Raw genomic sequence first — 17500 nt, 5'->3', positions numbered from 1 at the left:
CTCTGTCCATTTGTCTATATGTCTGTCCATCTGTCCGTCTGTCTGTCTGTCTGTCTGTCTGTCTGTCCACCTATCTCTGTCCATCCATCTGTCTATCCGTCTGTCTGTCTATCCATCTGTCCGTCCACCTGTCTGTCTATCCATCTGTCCATCCACCTGTCTGTCCATCTGTCTCTGTCCAGTTGTCTATCTGTCTGTCCGTCAGTCTATCTGTCTATCTGTCCATCCATCTGTCTATCTGTCCATCCATCTGTTTCTCTGTCTGTCTGTCTGTCCACCTGTCTACATCTGTCTGTCTGTCTGTCCATCTGACCATCCACCTTTGTGTTCTCATATCTCATCCATCCACCTGTCTGCCTTCCTATTACTCTGTTTGTATTATCATCTCCCTGTCCGTCTACAGCTGCAACTAACTACCCAGTGATACATCCCTCCCTACATGCACACGTCCAACATTTCAACACATCACCAGATTCCTTACACACAAACTTACAACTTGATGCTCATGACGTCTCCAGTGTATGACAAATCGGTTGCCAAGATGCCCGGGACAACCAAAAATATGTCCAGCCAACTGAAACGGTAAACTACGGTTGCCTAGGGACTAGCTGACAGCTACCCTACCTACCAGCTTGACTTTCCTTCCTGAGCAAGCATGCCCTTATTGGCTACAAAATGTAATTATAAATACGTATACTGTTTTTGCAGACCTACTGAGAGCATTTAGATGTCATAGATGACATATCAGACATGTGTCTTTCCAAGTTAATTTAAGTGCCAGATTGGGTGTGGCCTGTAGTGTTAAGGAAGTGCTACTTTGTGCCATTTATGCTCGTGACATTATTACAGTCTACAATACGCCAAAAATCAGCAAGTTCTAACACAAATTGAACCTAAAAGGTCCCTAGCTAAGGCTGTGTCTCCACTTGTTGCTCTTTAAACATGTTTAACGTTAAACATGTTTAGACTCTAAACATGTTTAGTTGACAGCGTCTCCACTTGTCCATTTATTCCGGGTTATTAAAAGAATTATCCGGGACTTTGTTGTACCTCGCAAATTCGTTTTTTGTGCACCAGACAGTCGGAAATCGTCTTCTGGTCGTCTGAAGGACAATCAGAGACACACAAGTCTCTGTCTTCGCCGAAATCGCTCTCTCCTGGCACTCAGCATCAGTTTACGCACTCTCTGACATTGCATAATTCTGTCTTCTTCCAGTAGTCTCCAAAGAAAGAGAAAGAACAGTGCAAAAGAACTAACAACCATTGTCGTGCAACGCGCTTTACTATCACGTGACCATTAACCCTAAACCACTTTCGTTAAACTACCTCTGAAACATGTTTAGCAAAAGCTGTTAAGGTTTACAGTTAAACAGGTTTAACGCTAGTGGAGACGCATTATTCTTAACACATGTTCAGACTTAAACAGGTTGCAAACATGTTTAAGCCCTAGTGGAGACGCGCCCTAAGACCAAGAGTCAAACAGCTGACAATAGGCTAACAGAGTTACTGACACAACTGAGTCAGCACTACACTGGACTCTCCTCATCTTCTGCAGTAACACTTTTGCACTGTATCGCTGCATCACAATTGAAAATCGAGTCGTCCAGTAATTTTTGAACTCATCCTGTCTGCACTTAGTTGTCTGCATGTCTGTCTGCCTTTCTGTCTGTCAATGCATTCTTATACATCAAAGTTAATACATCATGCTAGTACATGTGATAAATGTAAAAGATCTATGTGCACTGTCTGTCTGTCTGTTTGTTTATTAGCTGTATTTTGCCTGTCTGTAAATACTTCTAGATTTCTCATAAATCAACTATAGCACCATAGCAATAGCGGTCATGGATTTAGTGTATGGGCAACCAGAGTAATGACCGGGCAACTAAAATTTTTATGTATGGTAGCCCAGGGACAACTTAGAGATGAGAGTCAGAGAAGATTTGTCGTACACTGGTGTCCCTACAAACACGAAAGCCTCACCTTTCCCCTTTCCAATCAAAAACAATTTCTTCTGCCTCCTCAGCTTCACCGGCTGTCGATCAACCTGAGGCTGTTCATACTGAACCTACAACCACGAAACACCAACACTCAATACAGAAATCCTACAGCTAATTTGCCTGTCTGTCTGTCTGTGTTTGTCTGTTTGTCTGTCTGTCTGTCTAAAAAAGTGTTTGTCTGTCTATCTGTCTGTGTTTGCCTGTCTATTTTGTCTATGTGTTTGTCTGTCTGCCTGTCTGTAAATGTGTTTGTCTGTCTGTGTTTGTCTGCTGTCTGTCTGTCTATGTGTTTGTCTGTTTGTCTAAAAAAGTGTTTGTCTGTCTATCTGTCTGTCTGTCTGTTCCCGGATGTGGTGGTGTCGGTTTGAATTTTTCGTCTCTCTTCTATTTCTTCATTTCCTCAGACGTTTCGTTGTTATGGCTACTGTGAGTTGTCCTGCTCCGAATTGCAAGTACGAAGGTCCTTTCCAGAGAGTTTTGGCTCATTTCCGTTCATCTCTCGACCCAAGCAAATGTTCCACTCATTTTGTGAGAGAAAATAATCTAGTTCAGTGCCCTACATGTCACCAATGGTTCACTCGTCTCAATCAACATGTATCTAAATGCAACACGTTTCTCATTTCATCGTCGTCATCTTCAACAGTGAAAAGAGCCCCTCCCATGCAAAGAGATAGCGATGTCAATGTAGACGGTCGTTTTCGGGCTTCTCAGTCTTCTGTTTGTTCTGCCCAAACTCCTGAGATCAATAAGAAAGAGTCAAATGCTCAGTAGGAAGCCTGGAAGTGGCTAGATTCAATATCTATTAATGCCATTTTACAATCCCTAACGGTGCGTTCCGTCCAGTATGTACCTCTTGCTTTCCGATCAACTTTCTATGATTGTTGCCTAAATTCCTTCACGTAAAATCGAGGAAGAACCAGAATATAAAGGTGGTTGGAAACTTCTTTTGTTGCTTCCTCGTATGATTCTGAAACCACACCCAAAAGGGAAATCCGGTTTGCGTGACGTGAAAGTTATTCATCAACGTTTCCTACATTTTCACTGGAAAGAATTGGTGAATTTGCAGTCATCAAACAAAGAATCTCGGAAAGTAGATGCGTCGTCCAAGCAAAATCAGGAGGAAAGGTATAGAGCTGCACTGAAATCTGTCAAGTGTGGTGAATTGTCTCGTGCTGCAAGAATCCTTACAAGTGATGGTTTGATACCACCGTCACCAGAAACTGAGGAGAAATTGAAAGACCAACATCCTAGTCAATCAGAAGAATTACGTCTTTCTACTGTGAACAACCCTCAGATAGACTTGAAAAGGTCTGTTTTCTTGGAGGCATTGAGAAGAGCACCAAGGAGGTCGGGTGCTGGTCCTTCGGGTTGGAGGTATGAGCATCTACGTCTACTACCGGAAAACATTCTCACCTGTGATCTCCTGTTTGGGGCTTGTTGCCACATTGCAAAAGGTCTCTTACCTGCCAACATAGCTCCTTTATTTACAGCATCAAGATTGATTGCTCTTCCTAAGGGAAACGGAGATATTAGACCCATCGCAATAGGTGAGACACTAAGGCGATTAACTACAAAGATTATTTGCCTTCAGTTGAAGTCAGATCTTGCAACTTACTTCGCTCCCCTTCAAAATGGGGTAACTACGCCAGGAGGATCAGAAATATTAGTCCACCACATCCAAATGCTGCTAGAGTCGGATTCAGAATTGGGAATTCTTAAAACAGATATATCGAATGCCTTCAATAGTGTCTCAAGACAACAATTGTTGGATGAGGTGATAATTCAATTTCCCCAAATTCATGCTCATGTCCAACAAATGTATGGAATCACAAGTCCATTGCTGTACTTCAATGGTAAATCTGTGTCAGTTATTCCATCAGAAGAAGGGGTTCACCAAGGTGACCCCTTAGGTCCATTCCTATTTGCTTTGTCTTTACACCCAGTTATCAATAAGCTTCAAAAGAAGCACAGCAATTTAACTAATTTGGCTTACTTGGATGACATCTTTGTGGTTGGCTATAGTCAACAGTATGAGTCAGTGTTAACTGATCTATGGAAAGAGTTTCAAACAATCAACCGGAAAATTTGTGATAGAAAGTGTGAAATATATTTGTCATCAGCCAAAGAGAATAATGTAAACAGATTCTCAGTTCCCATAGTATCGTCTGGTGTTGATATCCTTGGGGTGCCTATTGGCAATGATTCTTATGTCCAGTTTAGATGTAGCAAATCAGCGACTGCCGGTGAAGGCCTTTGCTCTCAACTGCTCAACTTGAATGATCCTCAAAGTGCACTTCTCTTACTGCGGTACTGCCATGTGCCTACACTGAATCATTTAGCAAGGTGTGTGCCTCCTCCAGTTTTACACCAAGCTTGTCACATTCATGATCAGCTATCATGAGATACTTTTGCAGCAATATTGGGGTTGAGTGCACTTGATGAGCTGACATGGAAGCAAGCATCTCTTACGATCAAGTTGGGAGGTTTTGGCATTACAAACTTGACACAAATCTCTGCTGCTGCTATTGTGGGTTCGTGGTGCTATTCAATGAGCATGATTCCTCAAAGATTTCCATCTAGAATAAATCTATGTGACAGCCTCAACTGTGCGAGTCCACCTCCTTTCTATCAGCATCTTTGCAAGGCAATAGCAAGCCTTCCTTCCACCTTAGCAGCAACATGTGTTATGCAAGCATCCTCTGTCAAACATGCTGCTAGGATAAGGTCATGTCAGGGACGTGGAGCAGGATCATGGCTTCAAGCTATTCCTTCAGCACCAAAATTTGTTCTAAAGTCCTCAGAATTTCGTGTGGCAGCATTCTTGAGACTTGGTATTCCTTTACCATATTCCCAGATTGTTACCAAGTGTGACTGTGGTAGAAGACTTGATGAACATGGTTATCATCTATTGACCTGCAAGTTTGGTGGTGGCCCAGTATGGCAACACAATACAATCGTGTCAACTTGGGCTAAATGTTTAGACGAGTTAAATATTCCTCATCAAGTTGAGCCAAGAAATAGGTATACTGACTTTGAGAACAGGCCGGATATAACAACAACATATGATCCCACTGGGCACTTGACAAAAGAATTGGACATTTCACTTGCTCATCCACATTCTTGTGACATCGTACAATCAGCTGCCAAAATATCAGGTTATGCAGCTGAGTTGAGAGAAAAACGCAAAATGACAAAATATGGTCAACAGCAGTCTATAGCAGGATCTGATACAACATGTATTCCACTGGTTTTTAAACACTTTGGCTTTTGGGGCCCTATGGCTGAAGACTATCTCGATAAGATCTCCAAAATTTCAAAAGATGCAAATGGAAGAGCAGCAAAACAGACTTTAGAGATAGATGGAGAAAGCAACTGTCTGTAGTTGTACAGTCTTGCAACTCTCAACTCTCGTGTGATTTTTAAATAGTTGTCGAAGTTGTCTAAGTGCAATTTTGATGATTTTCTGTATGATAAAGACGCTCAACATTTTGTTCATTGACTATTATTGTTATGTATACGTAAAGTTAGCGATTGTTATTAGTAGAGTAAGAGTTCAAATATAACAATCTGTCTATCTGTCTGTTTGTCTTTCTGTCTATGTGTTTGTCTGCTGTCTGCCTGTCTGTTTGTCTGTCTGTCTGTGTGTCTGTCTGTCTGTCTGTCAATACATATATTTTTCATATTTGAATTAGGATACAATAGCAAATGACTAACTAAGTTTGTCGTATGACAATAAAAGCAAGAGAAAACAAATCACAACTAAATACAATATATTTAACTACTTATTGGTTAAAAGGGATCAAGTCTGTCTGTCTGTCTGTCTGTCTGTCCATTTGATTTTCTCTATTCTTTTTTTGTTTGCCCATGTTCGTCCGTTTGTTGGTATCCAACCAAGCAACACCACCACTCAACACAGATCCCACAACCAACTCAAAAACAACTTACTTGTAGATAAACTTGTCCTTGTGGCTCGACTGGCAGAGCAAGCGAATGAAGTTTAGAGTCCAAAAATGCGCCGAGTCGAAGGTACACCAGCCCACAGAGTGAGCTCGTCCCATGATGAAAAAATGTGATTTCAAGCTCTCGAGACTAGAAAATGTGAACAGAAAATGAAAGGCAAATGTCAACAGAAAATGAAATGCAAATGTCAACAGAAAATGAGATACAAGTCGTAGGTATTGCCTCACAAAAAGTGATTTGTGTGTTCTTCTCACCCTGTCAAGATCGATTTTGAACGCTTGTTCCCATGCGTTGCTGGAGGGAATTTTCCACGCTGTGTGAGCAACTTCTTTTTGGTCAAGCTTTACGATCGCTTTTATGCTATTGCCTGTGAAACAGAACTGGTCACAACGATATGTGGTGGATACTAAAGAATTGATGAAGATGTACAAAGCGGGTAAGACCAAATACATGCAGGGAGGAAGACAAACAGACATACATACATACATACATACTTACATAGATACATAGATACATATATACATACATACATACAGACAAACAGACAGACAGACAAACAACAAACACAGACAGACAGACAGACAGACAGACAGACAAACAGACAGACACATAGACAGACATGCACGCATGCAAGCAAGTCAACATATGACACACCCATAGTATCAAATTCATATCACACAGTAAGAGATCACTCCTCACCAGACATCGTATCCGGAGTACTTCCACTAAATCTCGTCCTCATCGACTTCGTCCTATAATGCTCCTTAGCCACATCAAGATTACCACTCTGTATCGGGGCACTAAGAGTGTAGCCTCGTGCCGGAACGACAGACGAACCACTCGCTCTCCGTACTCTCTGAACGGGATCCATCAAGTCATCGACGCCCGTCAGACTGACAAACAGAGTGCCTGTGATGGCGGCAGTTCTGGCTACTACCGTAGACGGTCGACGAGCACTGAGTGGAGACGAGTTTGTAGCGCCTACCGTGTCTTCAATAAGATGATCGACTACACACACACAAACAAATAAGTACGTACATACGGAAGAGGTGTGTGTGTGTGTGTGTGTGTGTGTGTGTGTGTGTGTGTGTGTGTGACTGCGTGTGTGTGTGTGTGTGTGTGTGTGTGTGTGTGTGTGTGTGTGTGTGTGTGACTGCATATGTGTGCATGCATGCGTGCCTCTGTGTGTGTGTGTGTGTGTGTGTGTGTGTGTGTGTGTGTGTGTGTGTGTGTGTATGTGTGTGTGTGTGTGTGTGTGAACATGTGCCACTCTTCTACTCAATTCCTACAATGTTTATCATGAGCCAAAATTTCAGTGCTCCTTCTCCGTCCGTTCTCGTTCACAACTGATCCTTCCTTCTCCGTTATTCGATGATCAAGCGACAATCTCAGCAGCTCCAGTTTATGCGACGATTCCTCCAGTCTCGTCTGTGCCTACAAACACCACGACCAATACGTTACACACAAGTAAACAAACATAAATTGATCAACGTACTACAACAAGACCTACAACAAGACAAACACAACAGAAAAGATCACTAGATACAACAGTGTGTGTGTGTGTGTGTGTGTGTGTGTGTGTGTGTGTGTGTGTGTGTGTGTGTGTGTGTGTGTATGCTTGAGTGTGATTTGTTGTTCCTTTTATAGGGTGTGTCTATGGCTTCTTGTTTATCACATAGGTTGCTTGTGTGGCACAGCTACTAAACATACAGCCACCAGACACTAACAAAAGATACACTACCTAAATGTTTTCATTGGTCTCTAAGTATTAGCTAAAAATAGACTACCTTGACAATTGACATTGTCTCATTTACACCAAACAAACAGATGGACAAACTGACAGACCGACGGATAGACAGGCAAATGGACAGACACACAGACAGACAGACAAACAGACAGACAGACACACACACACAAACAGAGAGACAGACAGACAAACAGAGACAAACAGACAGACAAAGAGACAGATAGACAGACAAACAGAAAGAAAAATAAAAAAATAGAAAATCAGATGAATAGTCATAACTGTCTAGTAGAAGACAGACCAACAGACAGATGATCAGCAAAAGACAAACTAACAGGCGAACACAAACAATCCATAATCACTTTAACGATTCTCGTCATTCAACACACACACACACACACACACACACACACACACACACACACACACACACACACACACACACACACACACCTCCAAGAGAGCCTTCTTATCTGGAAAAGTCCTCAAAATATTCTTACACCCAGCGACGACTCTCGTTTCAATATCGATCCGATGCTTCAACTCCTCGATCCTCTCCTCCAACTCCATCATCTCACTCTGAGCATTATGCTCACCATTCCTATCGTTCGCCTCCTCAGCAGCCAACAGGCTCTGCGTCTGCTCCTGCAGTATCTTCATCCTCAGAACCTCCACCTTCTGTTTGGCATCGGCCAACATCTGCATCGCTTCAGTGAGCATTCGTTTGTCCTTCCTGTCCTCGTACATTTTCATCATGTTCTCGGCGCCTTGTTTTACTTTTAGTTCGACTGCTAATTGTTTTTCCAGTTTGTCCAAGCGAGAACGAGCTGCCTCACCGGAAGGCACATCACCAGGTGATGTGGCCCCACGAGGGAAGAGAGCACCTATACAACAATCGTATTGAATGACCAATCACCACAGCAACAGACAAGAGAAGAAGCCAACAGAGACACAAGAGGGAGGAAAGGTAAACATACCGCTTTAGGACCCGCAACTCGCCCCACATTATCCCAACACTTTAGCAAATACCCGGAAGTCATCAAACCTCAGTGTGGTGGATGGATCTCATGCATGCCAGAGGGTAAGGGAATGAGTAAGACCCACTCCCTAAATAATGACTTCCGAATACGAGCTCGAGTCGAACAACAGCACGACAACCCCATCCACTCCCACTCAACTAGCTCGCCTCCCATCGAATCTCACACTGTAGCAACTCACTTCCGGGTGCATGCACCGCGCAACGAATCGAGCCGTTTGCGACGCGATTTCTTACCCGTATCCGACACCTGAGCGTTGACCTCGTTCAACTGCTTGTGCAGCTCCTGTAGCTTGTGATTCGACTGCTTGAGTATCGAGCTCACCTCGCTGCGCGACCGTTTGTCCTTCGCCACCTTCGCGAGGTTCTCAGCGCCCTCCTTGATCTTCAACTCGCGTCGTATCTCCGCCTTCAGACTGTCCTTGATCATATCGAGGTCGTAGGCACCGACACTCGCCTCTCGCTCGCCGTTCTGCGCAGAGAGAGAATGAGAGAAAGTGGCGGAGTGAGGCGGAGTGCGCATGGCGGATACATGACTCAATTTTCTCCTCGTCAACACGCGACCAACACGCTCGACAGTTCGCACGCGACATGCTGAGATGTTGAGGATGTATGCGGAGTGAAATAGTTCTCACCTTGACTGCGCCTTCGGCCATTTTCGTCGCGGTTCTTGACACCGGTGTGTCGTCACGTGACGCGAGTGAGAGTGAGAAGAGGAGCGTTCGAGACGAAGCGAACGAGCGCCTGAAAGGGAATCTATCTCGTGAGGATGAGAGTCGGAAGCGAAAGGATGGTATTTAATATCCGGGATATTCAACTAATTTCACACATCCCTCCCGGATGTGACTGCTACTTACATTCAATCAGTTCCCGTGTGCATGTAACTGCTTACCTACACACACACTAATGTAGCAATACTGTTGCGTTTCTAGCTGCGACGTGAGTTGTCGTCGTGTCGGAAACAGAGAGCCGAGTTGGGAAAGGCGTCCGGGTCGAAGTCAGTGTCACGTGCTATGCGCTCTTCCAGTTGCAACTGCAGCTCGCGGGTGTAGGTGTCTGAGAGTCCGGGGTGTGTGACGGCGTCTCGTACAATATCTGAGGAGAATCACAAGAGGAATAAATTAGGAAACGAGCTGGAGGGCAGACGAGAGATAGTTGACCAAGAGAGGACAGACAGACAGACAGACAGACAGACAAAAGGACAGACAAAAGGACAGACAAACAGACAGACAAACAGACAGACAGACAGACAGACAATACGTTATCTAATGTTATAAAACAAATTCAGTGACGATCTAAACCAGTGTGCGAAATAACGGCCGGACATCGGACATTTACCGACTGAACAAAGCATTTGTCCAGTCATTCGTGATTTCGTCGGACATTTTGTCCGGTGGCGTAGCGGCATTCAGGTGTGGAATTCCGTATGAGCAACCCACATCCTCGCACATCCCAACTTCATGTCAACAACCGTAGTTTCAGCAGCTTGTGCACGAAACAAACGCAAACAGCCGCGCATCGTACGTGTACTGTACATACTGTCTAGCTGAACGTGCATTTGTTAAATCCCGGATGTGGGCGCTTATGTACACGCGCAACAAAAATGCAGCAGACAGCCACGGACCGTACACCGTGAACGCAGCAGGATAGAAAACTCAGAGATACTTGAGTGTGATGTTTTCTGTAGGGGCTATAGGAACCTGAAGATGATTAGGTTGATAGGAGAGCAAGAAGTCCTTGAACTAAAAAAACTGCCACCAGCGTAGCGTAGTGCATGTTCTTGAAACAATTGCAGTTTCCACGTATAGAGGTATGGCGCCTAGGCAGACAAAGATGACGTTCCAAACTCACTGGGTAGGACACGCCAACGGAAGTCAAAAGGGGGAGGGGCTGGCTGCACGAAACGGGGCATGCAGGAATTTACGCGGATGGGTTTGTAGCCAAGCAGGGCAGAGTCGAGGAAGCGATGAAAGTGTGTCTCTCTCTTCATGGCTATCCCAAACAATGGACACTTTTTTAGTCAGACTTTTTTAGTAATTTGTCAGGTGGGTTGTACTAATTGCATGCATATGACTCTTTTATCAAAGGCATGCAACATCAAAGTGTCATCTAGAGCCATGAAAGCTAGCACTTGGTCAGGCATCCTCGAGCAACCAGCTGCGGTGGCAAGTGTCCTTTATCAATCTGTTCGTGCAGTGTATTCCAAGAGATTTGGTTTGGCAACACAAATACATGGACACGTGTACCAACCTCGAATTACTGCGGCAACCCATGATAATTGTCATGAATTAATCCACTACAGTAACCATCAACTATATTTGAATGGGGAAACATGCCTCCACCCAGACCACTTTTTTCCTTGTGCTTGTATATCCAGTGTGGTGGACTCAGTTGTTGGAAAAGATGTGGTGGGATCAGTGTGTGTACACGTTTGCTTGAACGTGTAATTGCTACACTCCTTGAGGAGGTATTGCAAGGTCTTTCCTCTCAAGCAGGTGTCCATTGGACCCGGCAAGAATGTATATAACTTTTGTGGCTGAAACTTTTGGTCTTCGGTTGTCTCACAGCCTCGACGTTTCGAAATCAATTGCACAGAGATCAGTACTGCATAACCACCTGACCGTCAGCCAAGCCACCTCACACCTCCATCAACAGTTGTCCATCAAACTTTGGCTTTACAATTCTAAGATGGTTTTAGAGAGACTAGCATATGAGAGTAGGGAAGATATTTTTGGGTTAATTTGAGATAGCTGTGTTGGGGTTGGGGTTGGGAAACTATATTAGAGTAGAGAAAATGTATTGTAAGAAAAAAATATATATGATGAATTGTAAGTGATAAGTAGTATTTGCCAGGATTGGAATGTCTGACCAGACGTTTCTAATGTCCGGCAAAGTTTAAATTGACAGTACATGATGTCCGGTGGTCAGTCAAAGACTATTTCGCACACTGTAAACCAGATGCTGTGTGTACATTCAAATATATAATACACACAAATTAACTAACACGACAACACACAGCAGGTGGAAATAGACCAGAGAGACTGACACACACACACACACACACACACACACACACACACACACACACACAATGACAGACAGACAGACAAACAGATGACAGACAGACAGACAGACAGACACAGACAGACATGCAGACAAACACATAGACAGCCAGCCAGCCAGCCAGCCAACAGACAGACACATAGACAGACAACAGACAGACACACAGACAGACAAACATGCAGACAGACACACAGACAGACACACAGGCAAACAGACAGACACACAGACAGACAAACAGACAGACAAACAGACAGACGTGCAGACAGACAAACAGACAGACGTGCAGAGAGACACACAGACACACAGACAGACATACACATAGACCAACAAACAGACACATATACAACAACTCAAACACAACAACACAAACCATTACCATCAACTACAACTGAACTTCTGACTCCCGCCGCAACAATAGCACTACGGAGCGTATCTCCTGTCGCCTCTTGAGCCGAGCCGCTGACCACCTCAGCAGCCTGCACCAACATACCTCACAACTTCGTCACAACCAAACACAACAGACTCACCTTTCTCCTCTTGGGTGGAATACAACTCGTATAAGCATCACTAAACGCTCGTTGTCCCGGCATGGATTTCTGTGTCTGTAGATCTCGAGTAACAACGGCGACCATTTCCTGTAAGAGAGAAAACAAAGAGTGAGAAAACAAAAGGAAGTGATCGCGCACACGTGATGACATTGTCTATTGACTGGTGCCATTCTTCTCTGCCGATGTCGACCTCTGGAAGTTGATCGGGAACCAATTGCAGCCACTGAGGCAGAGAAAATGACGTCCGCTTGACAATGTTCTATAATGATTGTTGTGATATACAATATGTGAAATGATATTAATATCAACAATTGATATTATTTTGAAATAATAACTATTTATTATAATAATTAATTGTAATTATTATTTATTAATATCTAATAAGTATCATAAATTATTAATTAATTAAATGATTATAGTACAATATTAAGTATCAACAGTTGATATTAATATTATATTAATTATAATTAGAATAGACAGTTGATATTAATATTATAAATAATTAATATCTAATAATTAACATAAAAATATTATTCAATTAAATACTTAGTATCAACAGTTGATATTAATAGTTTTAAAATAACTAATATCTAATAATTAATATAAACTATTTTTTTATTTAATTAAATAATTATCATAAAATAATAAGTATTAACAGTTGATATTAATATTGTTTTAAATAATTATTTAATTAAATATTTAGTATTAATAGTTAGTATTAATAGTTAATATTAATAATTTTTAAATAATTAATATCTAATAATTAATATAAATTATTATTTAATTAAATAATTATCATAAAATAATAAGTATTAACAGTTGATATTAATATAAATTATTATTTAATTAAATAATTATCATAAAATAATACATATCAACAGTTGATATTAATAGTTTTAAATAATTGATATCTAATAATTAACACAATTATTAATTGCTATATTTACATTAATTACAATTAAATTATTAATTAAATAATTATTACAAATTATTTAGTATATGTAATTAATTAATATGTATATATACATAATAATAAATAATTTATATTAATTAATTAACAGCTAGAGTTGGCAATACGGTTGATCTACAGTGAAATGCATTATGCAGATGTACCTCCGTTTGCCTCTCTCTTTCAGTCTGACATTCAGCATTGGCTACTGCCACGGCCGGCGGCAAGCTATTAATACGAACAACCAATGGCTGGATTTCCTCATCCGACAAAGGATGGTTGATAAACATCGAATCAATGTATTCACCAATGCAGAGTTGATATGAACAGCGATGGAACTCCTCGACGGCCGGAGGAAACTGCCAAATTGCGGCCTGAAAGACGGTCGAACGTGTTAACAAGTCATCCTGTATGTGCACGTGCACGTGCACGTGTGTGTGTGTGTGTGTGTGTGTGTGTGTGTGTGTGTGTGTGTGTGTGTGTGTACATGTGTATACATATATCCAGCAGACAACATCATACCAGTCTGCTCCTGAGGGTCTCATGCAAGAGATTGTAATCTCCATCAAGTCCGTAAACTGCCAGATGGCTGAGCTCTGAGATGCCACTAATGAATGCCGTTTTCAAAGCGTTTGCAAACCCACATGGAGTATCTGTTGATTGATATCAAAGTTGGCTTCGTAATTCTCAATGAGATGAAAGTTGCTGCTCACCGTAGTCTCGTTGAATGATGCGAATGACGTGACGACTGTGTCTTCTGGCTGATTGAAGCAACGTGGCACGTAAGTCAATGCCGTTGCGAATATGACAATCAGACTAAAAGAGAAAGAAATGAACGTGTCAGAATGTGTGTGTGTGTGTGTGTCACTGCGTGTGTCACTGTGTGTGTGTGTTTGTGTGTGTGTGTGTGTGTGTGTGTGTGTGTGTGTGTGTGTGTGTGTGTGTGTGTGTGTGTGTGTGTACACAAACAGTGGAATGGATGCCCTACCAATATGAAGTCAATCGCTGTATCTTCGCCTTCAAGAAGAACATTCACAGCCTCCTGTAAACGACATCAAACTTGAACACAAACATTCAATAGCACCATGTCAATCAACAAGCAAGCAGACAGACAGAGACAGAATAATGCACACACACACACACGCACACGCACGCGCACGTGCACGCACACACACACACACACACACACACACACACACACACACACACGTACTCTAACTATTAGAAACACAAAAAAATAAAGAAACAATTGACTTATGATAACAGTTAAACTTTACCTCGACGTTGTCGTCCCTCAGTGGAACGCCGTGTAGCAACTCTTTACTAATAAACTCTCTAAACGGTGCATGCAGCTTCTCTAGAGGCTCGACGAGTCCACGAAACAAACCGAGAGCTTCGGGTGCCGTGAGAGAAGTCCAAACGGTGTCCATCAGACGACCAAACAAACCTGAAATAAGCAATTAAGATAACGAGATCTTAAGTAAAAATGTGGTCTGCGCACTGCCGTGATCCTCTCGTTGATGTGCACCAAACATGTCGGCCAGGCCAGAAAACACCTCATGAACAGATGGCTGCTGCTCTGTATAAGGGAACAGTGATGGTCATAGAGTACCAAAAGAACAAAGTAATGAGGTGATGTTAAAACACCTTGAGAAGAGATTAGACAGACAAGCAGACAGGTAGATAGACAAATAGTCAAACAAACAAGCAAAGAGATAAAGACAAATAGGCAAACAAACAAACAGATAAACAAATAGATAAACAAATAAACAGATAAAAAAACAGATAAACAAATAGATAAATTTAATAGACAAACAAACAAACAGACAACCAAACAGATAAACAAACAGATAAACAAACAAATGGAAAAACAGATAAACAAACAAACAGACAAATAAAATGGAAACATTGGCCATTATTATAGTATGTTGTACCGCAGACAATAAACTAAACTAGCGTTTGCATGGGAAAGCATGACAGCCAACCAGAGAGTCTACAAGTCGACTAACCCGATGGATTCGTGTACGCCGATGTGACAGCCTGAAGAAGTGTTTCTGAAACACTTCTAAACAGTTCAGGAGACAGCGAAGAAGGAAAAATCGGAAACTGACGACTTCTGGATTCGTCCCCAGCTGCACTACTGGCTCCATCTCCTGTATCCATCTGCTCGACTCGACGGCTCTCCTCACGTGTCCCTCGCTGCTCTTGTTCTTCTCTGTGGTCACGTGATGTTTGCTGCATGGATCACATGATGTTTGTAATGATAATAATTTTATATGAAATTAAATATAATATTAATATCAATACAATTTATGAAATTAAATATAATATTAATATCAATACAATTTATGAAATTAAATATAATATTAATATCAATACAATTTATGAAATTAATTATACTATTAATATCAATACAAATTATAAAATTGATTATAATATTAATAATAATACAAATTATAAAATTGATTATAATATTAATATTAATACAAATTATAAAATTGATTATAATATTAATATCAATACAATTAACAAAATTAATTATACTATTGATATCAATACAATTTATAAAATTAAATATAATATTAATATCAATACAAATTATAATATTAATATCAATACAATGTATATTACAATATTAATATCAATACAAATTACGGTAGGTACCTTGTCTTGCATCTCCGTGGATGTCGACTGCACAGTCTGTGACCCTCCCGATTGCTCTGGACTTTCAGACGCCGAGCTTCGTGTTTCGCCCCCACGTGACTGTCGCACGTCCCGACTCCCTTGACGTCTTCCTTCACTACGTTCGGTTTCCTCTCGTCCTCCTTGACGTCTGTTGGCTGCAATCATCGGAAACAACTCGGCAAACGAGCGAAGAAACCCAAGCTGCTGTCGCTGCTGCTGTGGCGACTCACTCAGAGTCGATTGCTGCGACTGCTGTCTTCCTGCTCCTTGTTCTACAGGAACATGTTGAATAAAATTGACCATAAACTCAACACTCGGTCTCTCCGCGTTGTTCTCCGAACGTGGCGTCTGTCCGGATGCCAACAATCCGTGAGCGAGCATCTCCTGAAGCGGAGCCTCGTACTGATCCATTTCGATCTCCATACGAGCGACCGGAGCGCCAATCACTCGTGAAATGGCGTCTGCCATTTGTTGGTTCATTTGACTAGATTGCGACGCCTCGCGGCCAGACTGACCTCCTGATGTCCGAGATTCCTCGCCGCCCGGTACTCCACTCTGTGAGGTTCGTGGTTGCTCTTGCGTTTGTCTACGGTTCTGTTGCTCTGATTGTCTCCGATTGAGTCGTACTTGATCGTCTACTAGATCTTCGTATCCAATTTCGAAATCACTGAGAGCTGAACATGCTTGACTTAGTAATTGGAATAGCTGGCTGAGCCGTCTGGTGGTTGAATGGTCGATAGGTGGTTGTAGTTGGTGGCTGCTCCGTGGTGGGTTCTCGGCGAGGGATCGTATGTGTGGCACTAAGTGATGAGTGACGGCCGCAATTTCTGTTAAAATGTTGGATAAATCGGTGGACCTGTCAATGTAGAAACAAATGACGGTGGCTAGGAGTTTGTCAATGAGTAAAATATAAAAAATTAAATTAAAATTAAAATAGAAAAATTAAAAAATTAATTAAAAATTAAGAATTAAAATAGAAAATAAAAATAAAATTAAAAAATAGAAAAATAAAAATTAAAAATATATAAAAATAAAAATACAAAACATAAAATTTTAAAATTAAGAAAAGAATAATAACAGTAAAAATAAAAATAAAATTAAAAATTAAAAAAACATTTAACAAATAGAAAATTAAAAATTAAAAAAACATTTAACAAATAGAAAATTAAAAATATATAATTAAAAATTTATTTAAAAATTAAAAAAATTAAGAAAAACATTAAAAAGTAGAAGAAATAAAAAATTATTGTAAAAATAAAATTTTTTTAAAACATTGAAAAATAAAAAATAGAAAATAATAATGAAATAAAATATAAAAAATAATAATGAATAGTAATAATAATAAAAACTAAACATTAAAAATTAAAATAAAAAACTAATAAAAATGTACAAAAAGTAAAAAATTAAAAATTAAAAAAATAATAAAATTAGAAAATAAAAAAATTAAAAATTTTAAAACATTGAAAAATAGAAAATAGAAAATAATAATATAATAAAATATAAAAAATAATAAATAGT

The 17500-nt window shown here is 40.8% G+C and overlaps 2 protein-coding genes across 2 annotated transcripts in view; both read right to left on the bottom strand.

Moving 5' to 3' along the window:
* LOC134191052 (serine/threonine-protein kinase N2-like) overlaps positions 1–9505 on the bottom strand; it is an 18766-nt gene extending 9261 nt beyond the window's left edge. The window contains exons 1-8 of the mRNA XM_062659610.1: positions 9373–9505; positions 8975–9209; positions 8155–8585; positions 7247–7391; positions 6657–6965; positions 6212–6324; positions 5943–6086; positions 1981–2065 (exon numbers count right to left, since the gene is read on the bottom strand). Of these exons, the coding sequence (XP_062515594.1) occupies positions 1981–2065; positions 5943–6086; positions 6212–6324; positions 6657–6965; positions 7247–7391; positions 8155–8585; positions 8975–9209; positions 9373–9393 (1483 nt within the window). The 5' untranslated portion in view covers positions 9394–9505. The remainder of the gene's footprint in view (positions 1–1980; positions 2066–5942; positions 6087–6211; positions 6325–6656; positions 6966–7246; positions 7392–8154; positions 8586–8974; positions 9210–9372) is intronic.
* A 156-nt stretch (positions 9506–9661) lies between these two features.
* LOC134191053 (large proline-rich protein bag6-A-like) overlaps positions 9662–17500 on the bottom strand; it is a 10191-nt gene continuing 2352 nt past the window's right edge. Inside the window, exons 9-20 of the mRNA XM_062659611.1 lie at positions 15962–16838; positions 15307–15532; positions 14799–14876; positions 14575–14744; positions 14286–14339; positions 14011–14113; positions 13820–13950; positions 13462–13671; positions 12497–12607; positions 12328–12435; positions 12177–12276; positions 9662–9832 (exon numbers count right to left, since the gene is read on the bottom strand). Of these exons, the coding sequence (XP_062515595.1) occupies positions 9666–9832; positions 12177–12276; positions 12328–12435; positions 12497–12607; positions 13462–13671; positions 13820–13950; positions 14011–14113; positions 14286–14339; positions 14575–14744; positions 14799–14876; positions 15307–15532; positions 15962–16838 (2335 nt within the window). The 3' untranslated portion in view covers positions 9662–9665. The remainder of the gene's footprint in view (positions 9833–12176; positions 12277–12327; positions 12436–12496; positions 12608–13461; positions 13672–13819; positions 13951–14010; positions 14114–14285; positions 14340–14574; positions 14745–14798; positions 14877–15306; positions 15533–15961; positions 16839–17500) is intronic.

The sequence above is a fragment of the Corticium candelabrum genome, chromosome 15 (assembly GCF_963422355.1).
Source record: "Corticium candelabrum chromosome 15, ooCorCand1.1, whole genome shotgun sequence".
NCBI classification, from domain to species: domain Eukaryota; kingdom Metazoa; phylum Porifera; class Homoscleromorpha; order Homosclerophorida; family Plakinidae; genus Corticium; species Corticium candelabrum.
The sequence above is the reverse complement of the archived record's forward strand: the minus strand, read 5'-3'. Positions and strand labels throughout refer to the sequence as shown.